The sequence below is a fragment of the Atractosteus spatula genome, chromosome 1, assembly GCF_055471065.1.
Source record: "Atractosteus spatula isolate fAtrSpa1 chromosome 1, fAtrSpa1.hap1, whole genome shotgun sequence".
Classification (NCBI taxonomy): Eukaryota; Metazoa; Chordata; class Actinopteri; order Semionotiformes; family Lepisosteidae; genus Atractosteus; species Atractosteus spatula.
The window spans coordinates 76,458,305-76,478,815 of record NC_142706.1 but is presented as its reverse complement, the minus strand read 5'-3'; the positions used below and the strand labels follow the sequence as shown (position 1 = coordinate 76,478,815).

Sequence of the window (20,511 nt, the reverse complement as noted above, 5' to 3'; positions counted from 1 at the left end):
CCTGCTCTGTAGAATCAGCGCAAGACAAACGCACATGGGTGCTACTCATTAACTGGCATCATGGGACCCCATTACCTACTGAAAGAAAGAAGTCACTTCTTTGCACTAAGGCTTGTGGGTAACACACAAGAGCCCTGCCATCGTGTTAAAGTGCATTCCTTAACATCTGCAGGTCACTTACAGTCAGATATCAAACAAGCTGGACTGGCTCTGTAACCATTGTCTCACTCTGCTTTTTGCTCTTCTTTTCTCATGGACCAATTCAATTTAGAGCGATTTAAAATGTCAGTGTCTTCACTCGTATTCAGCCTGGTTCTGTGTCTGCCTCATTCCTTTCCTGCTGTATTCCAAACCCTTCCAAACACTGCAATGTCATTCTGTGCTGTCTCCTCTCATTGTGTGCTTTTGTCCTTACTCTAAAGTGCTTTGAGAAGCAACTTTTAAAAGTGTTATATGAAATAAAGTTTAATATTGCCACTGTCTGCTCCGAGTCTTTTAGTCCATTTCTCATCTACCCAGTATGAGATTCTTGATCTACAGTGGCAGCTGCTGACAGAACCCCACTGGCCCACTGCCCCTCTGCTCCTCTGCTGCCCCACTGGCCCTCTGGCAGGAGTGGAGGACCCCTGGCAGGGTGGGGGGTGTGGCACTCACAGGCAGGTGTGTGAAGACTGCAAAGGTGCTGCACAGGAAGGCAATGAGGTCGCTCAGGTAGTCGCTGGCCTTCCCGCCGCCCGCCGGCGCCATCCAGTCATAGTCAGCCAGCTGCAAGAACTGGTCGATCTTCTGGTTGAGGTTGGTGTAGATCTCCTCCTCCGCCGTGTGCCGCGCGTCCTGCAGAGAGGAGGAGAGAGGGTGAGGAGGCAGGAAGAGAGCACGGGAGAGGAGGAGGAGGAGAGGAAGGAGGCAGGAAGAGAGCACGGGAGAGGAGGAGGAGGAGAGGAAGGAGGCAGGAAGAGGGTACGGGAGAGGAAGAGGAGAGGAAGGAGGCAGGAAGAGGGTACGGGAGAGGAGGAGGAGGAGAGGAAGGAGGCAGGAAGAGAGCACGGGAGAGGAGGAGGAGGAGAGGAAGGAGGCAGGAAGAGAGCACAGGAGAGGAGGAGGAGAGGAAGGAGGCAGGAAGAGGGTACGGGAGAGGAGGAGGAGGAGAGGAAGGAGGCAGGAAGAGAGCACGGGAGAGGAGGAGGAGGAGAGGAAGGAGGCAGGAAGAGAGCACGGGAGAGGAAGGAGGCAGGAAGAGAGCACGGGAGAGGAGGAGGAGGAGAGGAAGGAGGCAGGAAGAGAGCACGGGAGAGGAGGAGGAGGAGAGGAAGGAGGCAGGAAGAGAGCACGGGAGAGGAGGAGGAGGAGAGGAAGGAGGCAGGAAGAGAGCGCGGGAGAGGAGGAGGAGGAGAGGAAGGAGGCAGGAAGAGAGCGCGGGAGAGGAGGAGGAGAGGAAGGAGGCAGGAAGAGAGCACGGGAGAGGAGGAGGAGAGGAAGGAGGCAGGAAGAGAGCACGGGAGAGGAGGAGGAGAGGAAGGAGGCAGGAAGAGAGCACGGGAGAGGAGGAGGAGGAGAGGAAAGAGGCAGGAAGAGAGCACGGGAGAGGAAGGAGGCAGGAAGAGAGCACGGGAGAGGAGGAGGAGGAGAGGAAGGAGGCAGGAAGAGAGCGCGGGAGAGGAGGAGGAGAGGAAGGAGGCGGGGGAGGCCAGGACTGAAGAGACGAAGGAAAGAGGCAGTGGGCGGGGGGAAGCAGGAGATGACAGAGAGGAGGGAAGAGGAATAAGAGAAAACGAGCAGCAGGATCAGGGAAGAGACGCGAGGGCGCAGGAAGGCAGGGGGGCGGAGCAGCTGGGGTTTATATAACATCCATTCTTCACACTTAACAACACGTACAGCAAGCTGAGAGCTACCCAACCCGTGATAAAACAGGAGAATCACACTAAACTGAATCATATTACCACTACAACAAATCTTATTATTTGTGCAAAGAGGGTTGTTAGTAGTTGTGGTTGCTGAGCGATGCCCATTTCGGCAGTGGCAGGCAGCAGCTGGAGAACAGTGCCAGGCTGTGCCAAGTTCTGCCTACCTTAAAGGTGGAGGTGGCATAGAGCCTGGTGGCATTGACGGTGTCAGGTGGCACATTGGTGATGTTGGAGATGAACTCCTCCAGGAAGTGGCAGGACTGCTCCAGGTGAGTGGTGTTTATAATGATCTGGACCAGCTGGTAAAGAACAGAGAGTGAAAACACAGACCCCTCAACACTGACGTAATTATCACGGGACACACACACCATCAACTGTCTCAGTAATGATTATGCTGACCACAAGCATTGAGCTATGATGACCATCTTTATATCGACTGCACTTAAAAGTCCTGTCCACAGTGGACTGCCAAGACTAGACTTACTGGACAATGAGACAGGAGAAGGGTTAGAGGTGTCTATCAACATACGGCAGATCTGCCTGCTAAGAGCTCGGACTGGCCCATTTCACACCCACTTCAGAGGCACAGCCAGTCAATATGGACAAATTGCAGTGCACAGCGCAGCTCGGAGAGCAGGCGTGCGAACGGATCCGGCAGTGTGGCTGACAACAACACAACAGCTCAGCATTATCACTACCCATAACAGGAAGCCTCAGGTCGAAAGGACAATAATGCCCGTGACTCCTTCATTTCCCCTTGACTCACTGGCTTTCAGAATTATGCTGCATTGTGCTCGATACCACACAGCTTGGCGCTATGTCACAAGGTCCTGTACATCAGACACTGAGCCCCGTTTGTGATTAGCAGGTCAGCCAGGCGTCTCATTGGTTTTCCTTCGAGTGGCGTGCATGCTTCCAGGTTTCCCTCAGCATTTCGATATCAGTAGAGCTCTGATTCAATATGGATTAAAAAGCCCTGGAACCTCCACGCATGGGAATCACCAGGTTTTCACCTGGCCGAGACTTAAGTCAATCAATAACTTGCTCGATTCGTTCAAATTTAGTTCGAGTAGGGAGCTTACTTCATGATGCGCAGGCTGCAAAGGAACAAGTAGAGGTTTATTCCATGCGGAAAAGACAAGAAAAGAAACACAACGTTTCGGCTGTGGAGCCTTCTATTTCAGTTCACTTCTGCTGCAACCCACTATGCCTTCCGCTAAATCTTTCTCTAGATCTCTTCGTCGTTCCTTCTCCTCCTCCCTGGGCCACTTGCCCCCCTCTCTCACCAAACCAGCATTCCGTCTCTTCACAGCGATCTGTTCCAAGACCAGGCCTTCTAAACACCCCCTATTCCTCTACAGGTGCTGTCATTATAATATCACTCCTAAAGGATTTCGTCTGACACCTGAAGAGGGCTCCACAGCCGAAAAGCTTGTTTCTTTTCTTATCTTTTCAGCATGGAATAAAGCTTCTCAAGTTCAAATTGACATCCTTTGCAAGGCTGCGATCGCTGACCTTCTCGAGTTCCCGGACTGGTGCTTGAGGAGCGACCACACAGGCAGGAGATTGTGATTCACCGAGCCCCGCCACCTGCTTACCTCCGTCAGGCCCACGTTCTTCTTCTTGATGGCGTACTGCAGACAGTGGCTCAGCGTCCGGCTCAGCAGCAGGTTGGTGGACTTGTGGATCATGTCATCCACTTCTGTGGAGCTGAACAGAGACAGCAGTCAGCCTGGGCTAGCCTGTCCGAAACTGGTCAAAAAGGAGCTGCAGCACTTTTCTTTGAAGGAGGCTAAATAACGCCACCGTAACTCCGCCATTAACACTCCACAACACAACAACATGCAGCAGTTTTGTAAATGACATTACACTCACACAAGTGTTTGTGATGGCTCACAGCACTGCTCAGTTAAGACAATGATATTAAATCTCAATGAAATCAAGAATCACCAGAGCTTTATTATTTACACTTCTGCTTTATACATAATTCTACATTTGAATTTGCTTATAAAAGAGAATGTGATAAAGCTGGCAGTGATTTATTTAACGTTTTCCAATTCTGGAGTGGCATAGCATTTGTGAGGGTGTTATACAGATTTTTTTTATTAAGTGTAATTGAAAGTGTTGAACAAAACAGCTTAAACTACTCATCAGAATAAACGCAGAAATCATGTTTCAGAATGATATTTTTTTTTTACATTTTCACAAAGACAAGTCAACCAGAAGTTGTCAGGACATGCTGATGAACGACTTAATAGCTGCCTAAATGCAAAGACCCAACCACTTCTGTCCATTCCTCTGTAATTTGCAGCATTAAACTATGTAGCGCTGTTCCCCCACTGCGTTCTGAACTGTGCCAAGCCAGCAAGCTACTCCAAAGGAGAACAGCATTAGAAACAAAAAACCCTCTTGTATCTTCTTGTAAGGAACTTCACTGGAGATGCCAGTTACTGACACTCCCAAAGTAAAGACAGAGTGGGCTCTGAAAAGTTCTGCAAAGATGTTTTTTCAAGAAATAAAGAAGATTTTGCCGATTCTTGGGTTATAAATTCATTCCTTCAAAATTACTAAATTGCTTGTCTTTCTTTGGACAAGGTGCCAAACAAGAATTTTGGAATTTGACTTCCTAGAATTCCACGAAGACAGTCAGATGACTTGGCAGCTGTGAGACAATGAGGGAATACTGAGATGCTGAAAAGCCAAACTAGTAGTTTACACATTCCAGCAAAATGAGCAGGGCAAGCTAAGTCACTGCAGTCAGTCTCAGCCCTCCAAGACTGCTTACAGGCAAAATAGAGTGCAAGAGAGCGCTGCTGTGGATGTGTGCCATTTTCATTTCCAGAAGAATTAATTTCCTTTGCCATGTTCCCAGCTAATTACAGTCAGACAGCTCTTAAATAAGATGGTTCTTGTTCTTCTTCTTATATCATGGACCAGAAGGAAAGGAGGCTGGGAGCTCCAGGTATAGACAAGCTCGTCTCACAGTGTGAAGTTTCTCCAGCAGACCCTGGGATGGGTTTCAACACGAAACTCAATTTCCCTTTATTCGCTTCCTTCCAAACAGCTCAGAGAAGTCTTGTCAAAGAAGCCAGACTTTGTGGAGCAGATAGCCTGCCAAAACAATCAGAGCTGAAAACGGAACAAGGAGCTAGATGGAACACACGTGAGAGACCCCAAATAAGGGGGGAAGACTCGGTCCTGATGCCTGACATCCAGGAGGAGGATGGGATGCTTTGGCGTGGTGTGAGAAAGGTCCAGGTTTCCTATCACTGCACAGCGGGGATATATCAGCGGGAGCTGGCAGCCTGGGGCTGAGACCACCACACTGCTGCCCCAGCATCGCCATGATTTCCAGGCTTCTGAAGGCCAAGACAGCAGGCGTGTGGGGGAGCTCCTCTTACAGACCAGGCTGCGAGACTGCTCCTCCAGTCCCCGGCATTCCCCCTCCTGAAACACACCATCACCGGAGAGGGGCACAGCCGGGCCTCTGGGACAGCAGCAGCATCCCGGACCGCGGACGGCTGGGCCACAGCGAACGCGTGAGAGAGCTGCTCCGCACTCACAGGGAGGAAACGGGCTCTTGTGCCACTATTGACTGTTTGCTGATCCCTGAACAGCCCTGGGAGAGGCCCCGACAAGCTCACACACAGCCAGCAAGGGGCTCCTGCGCACGACAGCTGCCCGTGTTCCGCGAGGATTTCTGGGGCCACAGAAATCTTGTCAGGCCACCTCAAGAGAGCACAGTGCATCGCTCAGACGCTCAGCATGGGTTTCAGTGAGTTCTGGAAGTGGAGAGATGTGGGCTTAGGATTGCCTTGTGTGACAGTTTTGCTTTATTTTGAGTCCTCCTTCATGATTTTACCAGAAAAACCTTTCACAGTTGAGGGGGAAGCAAGCTGATGTTACACCATTCATGAGACTCCGTTACTTTACACGCCATCAGAGTGCCTCACCACTACACTTCCTAGCTTTAAGGAGATGTTCCAGAAGGATGGTGCCCTTGCTCATAGGGAGGGAACGTGTGTGTCTGCATGATTAATGACACCGCACTCAACACCAAACAGGAATTCCAGGAACAACATTCTACATGATCTCACAAGAAGAAACACATTATAAAAGGGAAAAAATGATTGAGCTTTAACCTTCACTATTTATTTTAGTCAGTCCTAGCTTCTGTTAAGAGACAGATTCCACAGCAACAGTGGCCACTTTCCTCAGGTCAAGGAGAGTGAATTCAGAGTTGAGAGCATTTCTTCTCCAAGAACAAAACTCTTTCCGCCTTCAAAATTCTCATCAGCTTAAGAACAGGGCATGACAATCCATGCTATGCTTACCTTAAAATACCTAATGTAACCCTAAAGACCAAGCATACAATAAACTGAAGAAACGGCACCTTTTCTCATTTAGAAGAAAAGAGGTCAATAGTGAAATATCTGCACTAAAGTCAGTAGGAATGAGTGAGCTGATATGGCACTGGCTTCAGACTCGAGACCCCGCAGCTTGATTCACAGGCTGGTCCGCGGAGAGAGTGCAGCTCAGTTTTCATCCCGAAATGGAGCGAAAGTGCTGGAATCCTGCTCGGCTCCTGAGGTGCCGCCACGGACCACAGGAACAGGCGGAATTCCTTCACCTCTCCGAGTCTGACCCCGCCTCTCCAGACCTGTCCGCCGAGAATTCCGAGACCGCCGAGATATCTGAGATCTCCGAGACCACAGAGACCACAGAGACCACAGCTGTTCAGAGGAGAAGCCTTCCTCCGGTGCGGAGAGGGATAAAAGGCTGCAGCACACAGTCTGCTGGCCTCGGGACGGACATCATCTTCGGAGTCACGATAAAAGGCTGAGGAGCACCAGTGAGCTGGAAGGATTCCTGGGACGTCGGCATCTCAGCAGCTTCATTAAGTCCTGATCCGAAAGAATTGCTTGCAGAATCAGACTGAAGATGAGATTGCAGTGTCTCAGTCAGCTCCTAAAAAGACCTGCATTTGACCTCCATGTGTGAAGAACTGAAAAGCACATTTCATTCTGGAGTGGAAAAGTGGAATCTGGCACATTTCTATTTTTAGTTCAACAGGAAGGAAAACCAGCTGACGCAGGTGTACTCCAGGACTAGGGCAGAAAACACAGTTAGAAGTATATGGCTGTCTCGTGCCTATTATACAGTATAATGTTAGCACACCCAAAGGGGTTGGGCAACCAGTCGACCTTGGACCCCTAGAGGTTTTTTCTCTCCTTTCTAAGGAGTTTTTGGTTCCTCTCCTCCGTTGTCTTCTGGTCTTCTGTTCTGTATTCACAAAATGTATCGTCAATTGTATTGTTAAGCGCCTTGGGGCAACCTTGTTGTGAAAGGCGCTATATAAAATAAATTGAATTGAATCAAATAGTGCATTTTTACAACTGCACTGAATGGTTGTACAGCCAGAACCACTGTGTCCAAAATAGAAATCACACCCTGATCTGAACCCGCCGCTGGGTCAGAACAGGGGTTCCCAATCCCGCTGGTTTCTGTTCCACCTGAGCCCCTAATGGACCTAACTGTAGGGTCAATTTGAGCTCTTCAATTGCTTTCAGGTCTTAAACATGTAGGAGGTTACCTTTTAACAATTGCTTCTTCCACATAACTTAAAAACTCCAGCCTTATAACAGAAATAAAAGAAATTGCAGAGGTTCTGGGCAAGCAGCTATCAGTCCAGTTACAGATTTATTTAACCACAAAGCTCGGCTGTAATGGAAACCACCAGGTGTGGGGGTCCAGGACCAGGACTGCGAACCCCTGAATTCAACAATCCAGAGGTAGAGGATGCCTGGAAGAGGGCCAGAGGAAGGAGAGTAATTAATTGAGCAGGGCTTTCCGATACTGCGACCAGCTCAAAGTGCCTGTCATTACTCAGCAGTGAAGGCAGTGTTAAAGAATCACAGGGGGTTACTTTTCATTACATATGACTAACCCATGAATGAAAAAAGTGAAGAAATAAAAAGACATTGACAGTTTCCTAGTGAGACATGCTATCGGGAAATTGCTTGTGCCGTCCTAAAGAATTCACTGGCATAACACCGGCCAAAACCCTCTCTTACCAGCACTGACTTTTATTAGTAGTGTCAATCGTTGATTTAAGAACTCAGTTTGAACTAATAAACTGTTTATTAATTTTTCTTCCCTGGTAATAATCATCATATCAAAATGTTTCAAAAGAAAACCTGAGGAATGGACAGGGTACCTCTCTTAAAGAAACAGGGAGCAAAGAAAATAAAAGCTTGTCCACTCTCTTAAATGTGCATGTGCAATCATCGTGCACGTGCAATCCCAGGGAGGGTGGGGACCTCGGAAGGACTGGGTGCAAGGCAAGACCTGGGCAGGACGCCAGCGCACCCAAGCGAACATGAGAGGGATTGTGCACAATCACAGGCTGGAATCGAACCCAAGACCCAAACTGCAATGCAGAAGCGCTAACTTCAACCATGCAGGCAGGGTAGAGTATTGTAACATTACAGTTTATAAGAAAATAATGCCACAGTGTACAGTTTCCTCTGTTGTGCATACACCTGCAGGACACTAACACACACATTCAAATACACAAAGGAGTGTGTTTCAATAAATAAGAAAGGTGAGGGAAATAACTTATCTGAGCTAGCTTAAACACTGCTGGCTTTGTGCAAAGCTTTGAGTGTCACAGACATGAGCTGTACTGGTTGCAGTAGAGTGGGCTGGGTTCTGCGTTGTGACAGGTGCACGTGTGTGTTTATGGCATTACAGATGGAAGTAGCTCCTCCAGCCCTGCCTTGGCATGCAGAGAGAACCACCTGCCCGGCACACACTGTGCAGCCAGGAGCTGGACTGGGATCTGACCTTAAGAATCTGAGACATGGTGATGAAGTGTGGAAGTATGTGGAAAAGCGACATCTACCATGACCTTACTGAAGGTGGTACTTGAATGAATGCATTAAACTTTATTCAATGATACACCCTCAATATTCCACTGAACAAATCAACATACAACACAATGCCCTTGGTTCCAGTACTCATCTCTTGGTGTCTGAGGCCTCTCTGTATGCATACACATAATATATATAATATATATATATAAATTCATTAGCTAAGGCCATTTCTCAATGCATGAAAGCAGAACTTCTTCTGATACAGCCTGACGTACTGTATATAAAGACCAAAGACCAAGACTGACAGCAATGGATAGCTGTTCCGCCATTAATAGCACCACAAAGCTACTTTGACCAGTCACATGGGCGTATCTTATAAGTTATGGGATCCTTAACAATAATGAGCTCCTTAACAGCTCCTGCCAGTTTATTAGAAAGAAGAACAGCTAAACAGACCAATGATCACACTCCATATAGGGAAGCCTGAAACCTTTACAAAGAAGAAGAGGAATCAGAAAGTCACACAAACGGTCCGAGGATAGCCAACAAGCAGAGGGATGTGTTTCTTTCAGTCCGAGGAGAAATACAGAGGAAGAAGTTCTCTAATGTGTATGATTTCTTTCAAACTTTAAAGACAGACCTGGCGTTAATGCAACCGCTTCCTTCACAGCATATACCTCCCACACCGAACCGACAGCAAGCTTGAGCAGCAGACGTTTCATCTCGGAAACAAAGCCTGCCACTCTCCTGTCCGACCAGATGAGGTCTGCAACACAGCCCCCTGCCATTCGACTCTCTTGTTCGTGTGTCTGAAGAGCCGAGGAACCTGGACTTCCCTTCTCTTTCGCTGTTCAACTCCAGAAAGAATGTGCAGAATTCCCTGAGAGCAAAAGGGTGCTCGTCCCACAACGGTGAAAAGGCAGAAATAACTCCTTTTCTAAAGGTCTGAATCGGAGCTCTTGTGAATAACACAGAGGTCACGATGAGGAGGAGAACAGTCTGAAAAGTCTGTTCCTCCACCCAGACGGCAGCACTGACCCTGCACACTTCCTGCCATTGACCAGGTGACCCTGTCCCTCAGGGCTGCCTGCCGCCTGGAGACACGGCTAATTCAACCTGTCACTCGCCTGAGCCGAGCCTCACCCTGTCCCGACATTCACAGGAGCTCCGATGAAACCGCAGGCTGGCTGACAGACGTTTCCCAACACTGAGTCCTTTATAATGTCCTGAACAGGGTAGAAAAATTACTTTTCTTTTTTTTTCCCCGCTGTGTGTGAAACTCAATAGCTTTTAAATGCCGTGCTATACTGTTACTGCGTTGTGGAAGCAAAAAAAAAAGAAAAGAGGTCTTTGCCGATGATTTCGCACCAAATGGTCCCAACCTTAATGATGGTAATAGCCCATAATTTCGAAGGCTAGGTTAGCCCCTATCCTGTTACAGGGAAGTGCATTCCTGCCAATTTCAGGCCCTGCTGGCAATCCTCTGCTCCGGATGGAGAGAGCAGGACTCCACAGACCTGTAGCTCTGGTCAAAGAGAAACGGCCCTGGACTAATATTAATATGGGCTATTTATTTATGGAGCTGAATAAAACTTGTCATTTCAAAATATTTACAATACAAAATACAAACCAAATATAAAATACATACATATGGATGCTCTCACATTTTTTCACTAAATAAAGAAGTCATCATGTTTAAAATTTTTAGTCTGCAATTCAGGGTAAGGAACCAAACACATGACCCCTGACCTGCAGGAATGACCTTTGTCCTAAGTGAAAGCAGCGCACTTAAACACCTCCAGGTCATTCTGACAGCCAAGCTCTCTGTATGAAGCGAGAGTTCCTACAGCTCTCTGCCAGCAGTGAGGGGTGCAGAGCAGGGCTCCAGGGCTTCAGGCTGCAGTCAGCACACAGAAACAGAGGAGGCGCAAAAGAGGGAGCCTTTAAGAATGTGGAAGGACTTCACCAGTCAGGTACCTCAGATTTCACAGAGACTCCAGGCTTGCAAATAAATAATGCAGAGAAATAATGTCGGCAGCCATCTTCATGGCCTTAAAACAACTGCATTCACCTCAAAGGGCGAGTTCATAATGCTGTGTGGGTGCTCTCCACAGAAATGGTCGCAGTTGCCTTGTGGTATGATAGCTTCTGCATCTATTTCAGGGTGTGCTGGTGCATGATCACACCATGTCCTGTCTGCAGTAGCTCTCGAAGCACTTTCTTTCACCTTGACTGCTGATCTTTCAAGCAGGGTGCTTGAAGGACACCTGATCATGATTCTAATTCCTCATTAGTAAGAATAAGGAGGCACCCATTCCCTGTTGAACTCCTCCAGTGCAGCTTGTCTCCTAGCGTGTGGTACAGCAGAAGGCATATTCTTTCAGTGTTCTTGCGGAAAGTGCCTTAATCTTCTGTTTAACCTTGTTCCTTAAACCTGGATATCCTTCAAAGGAAAACCAAGTTATCTTACCATTACCTTACACAAAACAATAGACCTTAATGTAGTTTCAGCTGAATGGTGTGATTAACAAGCCAGGCAGGACACATAGTTATTTTTAATAACTAAGGAAAACACAACTGTTTTCAGTTTCACAGTATTAATGGCATACTGCAACAACATTTGCAATCTACAAAAACCCCAGTTTTATTGTGTTTGGAGGACACTACATTTCCCAAGAGCCCCTGGGAAGTCTTTGACCTCATTAGTAGTCAGGTGACCAGCAGAGTGACTGTGCTTGGTTGAGTAGCCATGTGCTTCTGGTAGTAAAGAGTGTAGCCACAGGGGAAACATTAGCGTGCGAGAGAGAAGAATAACTCAACACGAGTGGTACAACTAATTTTAAGCGTTTTAAATCATTTTATCCCAACAGCAAAGTCTTCAATCAAGTCTCATTTCAGTTAGTTTATGTATCTATGAACCCCAGTGCCTACCTGAGGTGCAGATCCTCAGAGAACTTCAGGCAGGCATAGATGAACTCCTTCAGCTGGCTGTACACCTTGGGCACAAACGCAGAGAAGGGGAGCTTCTTTGGGAAGGGCAGCTGTAAGACAGACGGGACAATCAAAGTGCTGCAGGACGTCAAGCAGGCTCTGGAGGAAGAGCAACGTGGTGCCACACAGGCTGGGACACAGCACCGACAGCTGGGCTGCCACCCCACAGCCTGATCCCGTCAGACCCGGGACCTCAGCTCTAAGGACAAGGGGCGACCAGCAGGGCAGCACTTGAGCATCAGAGGAAAACCATGTGCACTAATAACTATAACAAAACTATAACAAAGTTATTACAAGGAAATGATAACATTCTTGATATTCATGAACTCATGATATTGATTCATATTTGGCACTAGCTGGTTTGATTGACAGGGAGTCTACTATGATTTACAGCAGCATGTGTCTCCACTGCTGGCAGCAGCACAATCTGCTCCTGCTTTACCCTGGGCTGCAGATGCTGTCATGTGGGATTTTGTCCTGATCAGGCTATAGACCCTGGTCATGAGCCTGTTCGCTGGGCTCTGAGCCCTAGATACCACGTCACTACATGTCACCCCAGCTCATCCCACAGACGTTCAGTGGGGCTCAAGTCTAGTGAGGAGGTTATCTGCTGCACAACAGCCCCTTTCTGATCTCACAAGGAAGCTGTTGACACATGAGCAGCGAGAGGATGTGTCTTGTCCTGCTGGAATGCTGTCACATCAGGATGAGCCCACAAGAGGCTCAGAGCAAGTGAGGTCCCAGGACTTGATCACTGTAGTGCCTGGCAGTCAGCCTACACACTTGGACGTCTGCATGAGCACACCACACTGGTCAACGTCCATCAGGGTGGTCGACACAAAACCTTAAATCTTCACTAGGGTGCACCTGGCTCCAGTGCTGAGGACATGAATGCTGCTGAGCACTGGGCCTCCGCGGTTCTCTCACTAGACAGGGGACTGTGTGCAGGTTATTGTGATCTGGCCTTCCTCATGAGTAGGCCATGCCATCTCCGGGTTAGAAGCTTCTGAGTGTGATTGCGCCAGAGAGTGAGACACAGTGTGTGGGCTCCAGCATACAGAAGGCACGAACCGCTTCTGTCTTGAATAGTGAGGCACAGTGATGTCTTTTTCTTTCTTGATCCTCACCATGGCATAATATTCCACAGGTTAAATCATCTTGTCACCACTGCCTCGTTCAGCAAATCTTCAAAAAACAGAATCTCTGTCCTACATGCCACTCTGGATCGATATTATATGATATTCCAATATCCCGATATCCCAAGACTCTTTCCATAAGCCTTTCGGAAGAAGGTATCCCAGGAATTCGTATTTGGAAAACTGCACCGCCACTCCCATCCTACGGCACATTTATACGGCTCAATATGAGAGTAACTCTAACAAAAGCAGAAGGGCACATGGAGATAGGTTGCAAAATTCTATAAAATGTTAAAGTGTTAAATATACAAGGATGCTATCCATGGGTTACTAGACATCTATGGGAACTGTATCCAGACAGCTGCCCACCTTCTCCAGCTCAGGGTCCTGGAAAGGGAACTGTCCCACGATGCGCCTGTACTCCTCCTCGCTGGACACGGGGATTGGGCTGTAGTTATCCTGGTCCAGGATTTCCCTGTCGGATACAAGCAGGACAAAAGAAAGAATTGTTGTAGCTACAGCATGGTAAGAAAGGTACATCTCATTTGCAGCAAAAAAGGAATCAATCCAAGAATAACAAGGAATATTGAAAGAAGTTTGAGCTCTGACACGTCTGACACGAATACTGCTGAAAGTGATCACTGGGTTTAAAGAACCCTTCACAGTTATAGCCGGGGGAAAATACTGACAGCAGTTTAATTTTTGTACTGACCTGTTGCGCTAACAGTGAGACAGGGAGAGCTCTACGGAGTGCAAGAAATAACAACAGTGCTGTGGGATGAATTAACTATAAAGAACATGATGGCAGAAACAGTTCCTGCTCTGACACTGCTCCAGGCCGCAGGCCTCCTTCCCCACAGCCCTGGGTATTCGGCAGCGCTGGCCTGGTACACCGGCCTCCTGATCCGCTCACCTGAAGACCTGGTTCCACTTCTTGAGCAGGATCTCGCTGTACTGGTCCCGGATCTCCAGCAGCATGTCAAAAAGCTGGTTGACCAGGAAGCCGTAGCCCTGGGCACAAACGCACATGTAGCGTTTAGTCTTTTACATTTCGAACCCGGAGTCACAGATCACTTCCTTCCCACAACACACACGCTACAGCCTTCCCTTACACTGAAAACCAGCCTCACTCAGATGGTCACTTCCCCCGCCCACAGGCAACAGACATTAAAGATAGATAGATAGATACTTTATTGATCCCGTGAGGGAAATTGCAGTGCAACAGCAGCTTAACACACACAACACAGCCACAGTGTAACGAATTATATAATAATAGTACAATACATACAATACAATACAAGAGTTACTCACAGTCCGGACGCACAAGAACAAACTAGAACAGAACAGCACACAGTAAACAACATGTTTACAGCGTCTGCATCTTGACGTCATTTCTTAGCAGGTCTACAGCCTGTTGAGGCACATGAACTGAACCATAAATTTAACATAATTCAGAAGTGACAGACAAGAACGGTTACAGACAAGACCAGGCCGATCAGAACATCTGGGCCCTTTGGGAGTTAGCAGTTAACTGATGTCAGGATCTCATCCAGCTGTTTCGTAAAAGACACCAAGGTATCGGTTCCAGCAACACGGCTGGACAGCGTGCTCCATTCTCCCACGGCTCTGCGTGAAGACGTGCCTCCTGCTGTCAGATTTAAATGCACTTCCCTGTGGCGTCCACTGTGTCCGGTATCAGACGTGTGCTGCAGCCCCAGAGCACAGGCAGACACAAGCCAGCCGTGCAGCAGGGGTGAAGGGTGAGCAGAGCAGAGAAAGCCGGCAGCGGAGGACGGGAGGGGTTTCAAGCAGATGGAAGCCGGGGACCTGGGGTCGACTTTTAAGGGAAACACAAAGGGATCCCAGTCCAGAGAGGTCAGAACCGGGAGCACAGCGGCTGGAGAGGCAACAGATATGACAAGAGTCCCGGCACTGAGGGAGGGAACGTTTTTATGGCTGCAGAAGGGCTGAGGAAGGGGAGAGAGAGATGAGACTGGGTGCAGACCGGAGATCGCTCATGCCGAGAAGAGACAAGGCACGAGAGGAAGACTGGGAAGGCGAGCAGACAGAGGCTGGTCTGTATCAGACAAGTGGAAGGAAGCGACAGAAGCTATGGGGAACAGGAGGCACCAGAACGTCCTCCTATTAGTGGGAAAAGGCCGAAGGAGAGCTGAAAGAAGGGGCACTGTGACACAATAAGACGAGACACTGGCATAACCTGTTACGTCTGCCTGGAAGGAGGAATTCGCTGATCACGATATTACCCCTCTGCTGGGTAAACAGCCATCCATACTGATGCCAGGGGAAGGGAAGCCTGCTTGCCTGGCCCCTGCAGCAGGGGGCTCGGCTCTGGCGGTCTCACCTGCAGCGTGTCAGCGAAGAGCACGATGAGGTTCTTCAGATCCAGGACCAGGTTGGGATCAGTGCAATAAGACTGGAATCACAAACACAACACAGTCAAACACACTGACCAGCACCGCACAGCAGGATGCACAGCCAGCACTCGGCAGAGATCCCAGCCTGACACACACCCCATGTGTATTACCGGCACCCCTCGTTCATGTACACATACAAGTAGGCTTCTATATACAAATCTCACTTCAAAAGTCCTGTCCCGCACTGTTCTACACTAGACTACGCTCATACTGTAAGAACTGTTACAAATCCAAGCAAGCTATTTGGTTGCCAGTAGCGAATTATTCTCAGAATCGAGAAAGAACGTGTCTGTCTCTATGACAATCCCATGAGACAATGAATCATTTCTGTTACTCTTCTCTGAACTCTAAGGCTATAATAAACTTTTTATAGTATGGTGACCAAAACTGAACACAGTGTCCTAAATGAGGTCTTACTAGGGTATTGCAAAGCTTGAACATAATTGTATGCATGCGGAGACACAGTGGCGCAGTGGTTAGCATGGCTGTCTCGCTGGGGACTGGGGCCCTGGGTTCAATTCCGGACGTGGGGTGCTGTCTGCGTGGAGTTTGTATGTTCTCCCCACACTCGTGTGGGTTTCCTCCAGTGGCTCACACTGCCCAAAGACAGGCTGGTAAGTTAACTGGTTTCTGAGGAAACTGGCCCTGGTGTGAGTGTGTGTGTTTGCGTCTGCGCATGTCCTGTAATAGCCTGACGTCCTGTCCAGGGTGTGTCCTGCCTAGTGCCTGTTGCTTGCTGGGACAGGCTCCGGATTCCCTGCAACCCTGTGCTGAATTAAGCAGTCAGAAAATGGATGGATGTACTGTATACACACACACAGTATATAAACCACAAGGGCAGTTTGGGATGGTTTCACCTGCACTCTCTTAAGGGTGTGTGGGTTATATTTTGCTTTTGTTAAAAACCAAGCAAACGCAGAGAAGCAACGTGTGATCTTCACATCCCCTTTTCTCACAGGCGGACGAGTCTGGTTCACTGGCAGTGCATTTCTTAAGTCAGCCTGGTCCGTATTTGCAGTTTCAAGGTGTTTTTAATTCACTTCCACGTTCCTTCTTGCACGTTCTCCACATCGTTGTGATGTTATTGTCAGTGACTCCTGCCCCAGAGTCTTGGAAAGCGGCTCAAATCGTTCAAATTGCTTTCTTCTCTTCCAGCATCTGCACAGCAGCAGTGGATTTCAGACACACCTGATTCGAGGAGGAGCGCCAGATGAAAGAGCAGAGGTGCTGAAATGCTCATTCGTACCATCACAGACACAAGATGACCAGCACCTAAGCCTGGGTCAAGGGTCAAAGTAATATTCAGAGCCGCAGCTGGCAGGGATGGGAGGTGATCATCTCCAGTCTACAAGACAAGCGCCGCAGCTTGCACTGGAAGCCCAAGCTTTAACTGGACTTAACATATATACCATTTGTATATGGACATTGATATACAAATGCATATAGTGAGCACTTCAATAAAATTAGAGCTGTTCCATTCTTATCAAATCAAAGAAAACTAGTGAGTATTAAAAAGTAATAATCAAGGAAATGTTCTGTTAAGTGTGTAGGTAAATCCAAGAAATAATAAGAAACTAGTAAGATATCTTTACACAAATGGCTAAAATAATGCGGGCTAGCTAGCAGGGGGTCAGATTAGTGGACACACTGGCTTTGCAAGCCCAAATGATTGAAATATCACCATCTTATAATTAATTATCATTATTATGATTGCTTGCACTTACATAGCGCTTTTCTGGACACTCCACTCAAAGTGCTTTACAGGTAATGGGGATCCCCCTCCACCACCACCAGTGTGCAGCCCCACCTGGATGATGCGACGGCAGCCATAGTGCGCCAGAACGCTCCCCACACACCAGCTCTCAGTGGGGAGGAGAGCAGAGTAATGAAGCCAGTTCATAGAGGGGGATTATTAGGAGGCCATGATTGGTAAGGGCCAATGGGAAATTTGGCCAGGACGCCAGGGTTACACCCCTACTCTTTTCGAGAAACGCCCTGGGATTTTTAATGACCACAGAGAGTCAGGACCTCAGTGTTACTTCTAATCCGAAGGATGGCGCCTGTTTACACTATAGTGTCCCCGTCACTATACTGGGGCATTAGGACCCACATGGACCGCAGTGTGTGCACCCCCTGCTGGTCCCACTAACACCTCTTCCAGCAGCAACCTTAGTTTTTCCCAGGAGGTCTCCCATCCAGGTACTGGCCAGGCTCACACCTGCTGAGCTCCAGCTGTGAGCTGCAGAGTGATATGGCTGCTGGTAATGGAGCTGTGCTCCTATGCCCTGTTCCCAACTCACACACTCGCATGAAGGAGAGGCAGGAGCCCGCGCAGCCGGGACTGGACACAGGCTCCTCCACTCGCACCGGGCACCCGCCTCTGCCCTCGGGACTCATGCCCCGCCGGAGGAGGGCAGTTCAGGGTGCCTGGCTGAAAGGATGCCCTGCAGGTGTGGCGCTGCGTGTCCGCTCACCGAATGTGTCCTCAGCGCCGCGATGGTTTTGGAGAGAGCCAAGTCCCACAGCTCGTCCACGTACGCCCGGTTCACCAGGCCCCGGGTCGTGTGCAAGATGTGGTCCTCCACCACGAAAAACCTGTCACAGGGAGAGAGCGCCAGTCAGGCCAGCGGGCAGGGCGAGGGCCAGGCCCTCTTCTGCCAGCCTGGGTCCCTGCTCCCGGAGCGCCACGCTGAGCCCGTGACCGATTTAATAACCGGCTTTCTCTGCGTCAGAGCTCAGAGGCCTCCTTTTAACCGTTACGTGTCATAAGTACAATAAAGTCTTCAGCATTCCAGTCAAGCAACCTTGCAGTTCATTTAAGGCTTCAATTAGGTAATTAAGCTGGGCTGGAGTGCAAACCAGTAGATGAGAGAACTGGGAACTATGGTGTAGTGCCTCAGCTACCGCAGCATCAACACCCACAACAGCACCACCTGCAGGGCAAAAGCTGAAGTGCCCTAGTCCTGCACTGCAACAGCTCTGGCTCTCGCTTGCCAAGGGTTTCTCTGCTTTGTGTATTTTTCAAATACACTGAGATAATTGTTTGTTTAACTGGTTCAATGTTGAAGCTTATTTTCCAGCACTTGGTTTATAGATGCCAGCAACAGCTGCAGGATCACGGAACTCCGCACTCCCCTGGTGTAAAAAGCACTAAATAATAGTTCTTGAGCGAGCAGCTCCACTCGGGGCCGGCTGGGTCAGGAGTGTATTGTCAAACCCACAGAACAGGGCCGTGCAGGCTCCGCTGGAAAACTGGGGCAATCAAGCGAGCCGCTGTAACGCAAAACTCCTGGCGGAGACGCGGCAAACCGAAAGGCTACCGGCGGACGGACCCTCCGGTCAGCCAGCTCCAGCACTGACCACAGCGCCTCGCGGGAGGCAGGTCCTCAGCGAGCAGCACGCCCGGCGGCCCGCGCCACCTGCCTTGGCCAGGCAGTGCTGACGAGAGTCAGAGGAAGCTGGGGCCGCGGGACTGCAGGAAAGCAAAACATTCCGGCCAGCGGGAGGAATCCCAAGCTGGAACGCCAGGGATCCAGGGCTGTTTGCGGAACGCTTACCCTCGACCCAGACGCGGAAATATTCCTCCCGGAGAGGTGAGGAGTAAACAGCCCTCGCATCTCGAAACGTAAATTCACCAAGTCCTCATCCCAGCAGTCCCCACGGACGCGGCGCAGCTCGGCCTGCACAGCCAGGGCCTCCCTCTGGCTGAAACCAGGCTGAAACTGTGATCAACGGATATGAGCTTGCCCTGTCCTAGGAAATTCCCCCCCGTCTATTGGGTCTGAACCGGGCTCCGACTGCCAGCAGCATTCTCACAGTGACACTTCACCCCGGAGCACGCCACTAGACTCTCTCTCTGAAAGAATACAGCCAGCGTCTCTACTCCTACAAGGAGAGTCGTGACCAGTGACATCCAGATAAAGGTGATGGGCCAGCTGACTCTCACTCTGACCCCAGCCGTTTTCTCTGAGCAGAGCAGAGCAGGGCAGACACAGCGCTCTGCTGCTGCTCTCTTTCAGCTGGCTCGCAAACACACCTAAGAAGTGATCAATGTAATTAAGCAGGTGAACGAGCCACAAAGCCTAAGGGCCCACATACAGACCCCGAAAGGCTCGCCTGTAACCCCAACATTAATTCAGAACTGCTCCAGCACCTCTAAACGCTCGCGGGGGAGTGTGACCAGCTGGAGGCGCTGTCTCGGAAACACAGCTGCTGGTTTACAAGCTGTAATGAAATCACTGATGTGGAGCCCGACCAGAGGTCCGGTGCAGCGGGGTACCTGCGCAGGGTCTGTGTGGACAGGGGTATTTAATCTTGGTATTTAGGATTAGGAATTTAATTTAATTTAATCATAAGTATTCGTAGTTGCCATCAACCTTTTTTTCTGAAATACGTACTATCCTTAGGCTCCAGGTCCAGCTCACCTTCGACCCTGTATCAGATTAAGCAGTTAGAAAACAGATGGATGGATATTTACTATCCTTAAGCATAAGTTGAAGTTTACAATATTATGTAACAAGTGTTTTCTTTTGAAATACTGTCCTTGTGTCTCTGCACATCACACCTGGAAGCCCCCTGTGGAATAACACAGCCCTCAGTAAAACACACAGCAGAGAACTGTTGTCTATATGACTAAGAAATTGCCCTGGAAATGAATAAAAATCCAGACACTTTCCTTCAGAAAAGCATGTTTCTTCAATTAACAAATGTGTGTTGTTTATAAATCAAGATATAAGTCATATCATTCCCGTAGGCCATTTTCACATCTGGGTGAACTTTATCACTTTGTGGCTTTTATTTTGGGGTGCCGATCTGTGAACCCCACAACGTGGCAAACCTGTGCCACAGCCACGCAGGCCCACCCGTCTCCTCGACACGAGCCCAGCCCGTCTGTCACTCAGCTGATGACGGAGCCCTGTGAGCTGAAAGGATCAGACCAGGAACAGTCACTTACCCCACGATCTGATTGAAGTATCTCCTGTAGCCTCCCAGTGTCTCGTGCTGCAAACACACACAGAGCAAACCTCAGCAGCAGGTCACACGTCAGGCTGCAGAGCCCGCCTGCAGCACACCAGGCAAATCTGCACTTTTACCTTGCTTTGGTCACACTGTCATTAGACATTACACCACCTTCACTGTGTTTCCTACACTTTTAAACAAAGGATTTATG

The 20,511-nt window shown here is 49.0% G+C and overlaps 1 protein-coding gene across 2 annotated transcripts in view; it reads right to left on the bottom strand.

The window, feature by feature from the left end:
• exoc6b (exocyst complex component 6B) overlaps positions 1-20,511 on the bottom strand; it is a 151,838-nt gene that overhangs the window by 57,900 nt on the left and 73,427 nt on the right. For both annotated transcript variants that reach the window (XM_088919819.1, XM_088919820.1), the window contains exons 10-18: positions 20,296-20,342; positions 17,816-17,936; positions 15,269-15,340; positions 13,820-13,917; positions 13,276-13,381; positions 11,711-11,820; positions 3,503-3,614; positions 2,069-2,203; positions 655-834 (exon numbers count right to left, since the gene is read on the bottom strand). In XM_088919819.1, coding sequence (XP_088775945.1) covers positions 655-834; positions 2,069-2,203; positions 3,503-3,614; positions 11,711-11,820; positions 13,276-13,381; positions 13,820-13,917; positions 15,269-15,340; positions 17,816-17,936; positions 20,296-20,342 — 981 coding nt within the window. The remainder of the gene's footprint in view (positions 1-654; positions 835-2,068; positions 2,204-3,502; positions 3,615-11,710; positions 11,821-13,275; positions 13,382-13,819; positions 13,918-15,268; positions 15,341-17,815; positions 17,937-20,295; positions 20,343-20,511) is intronic.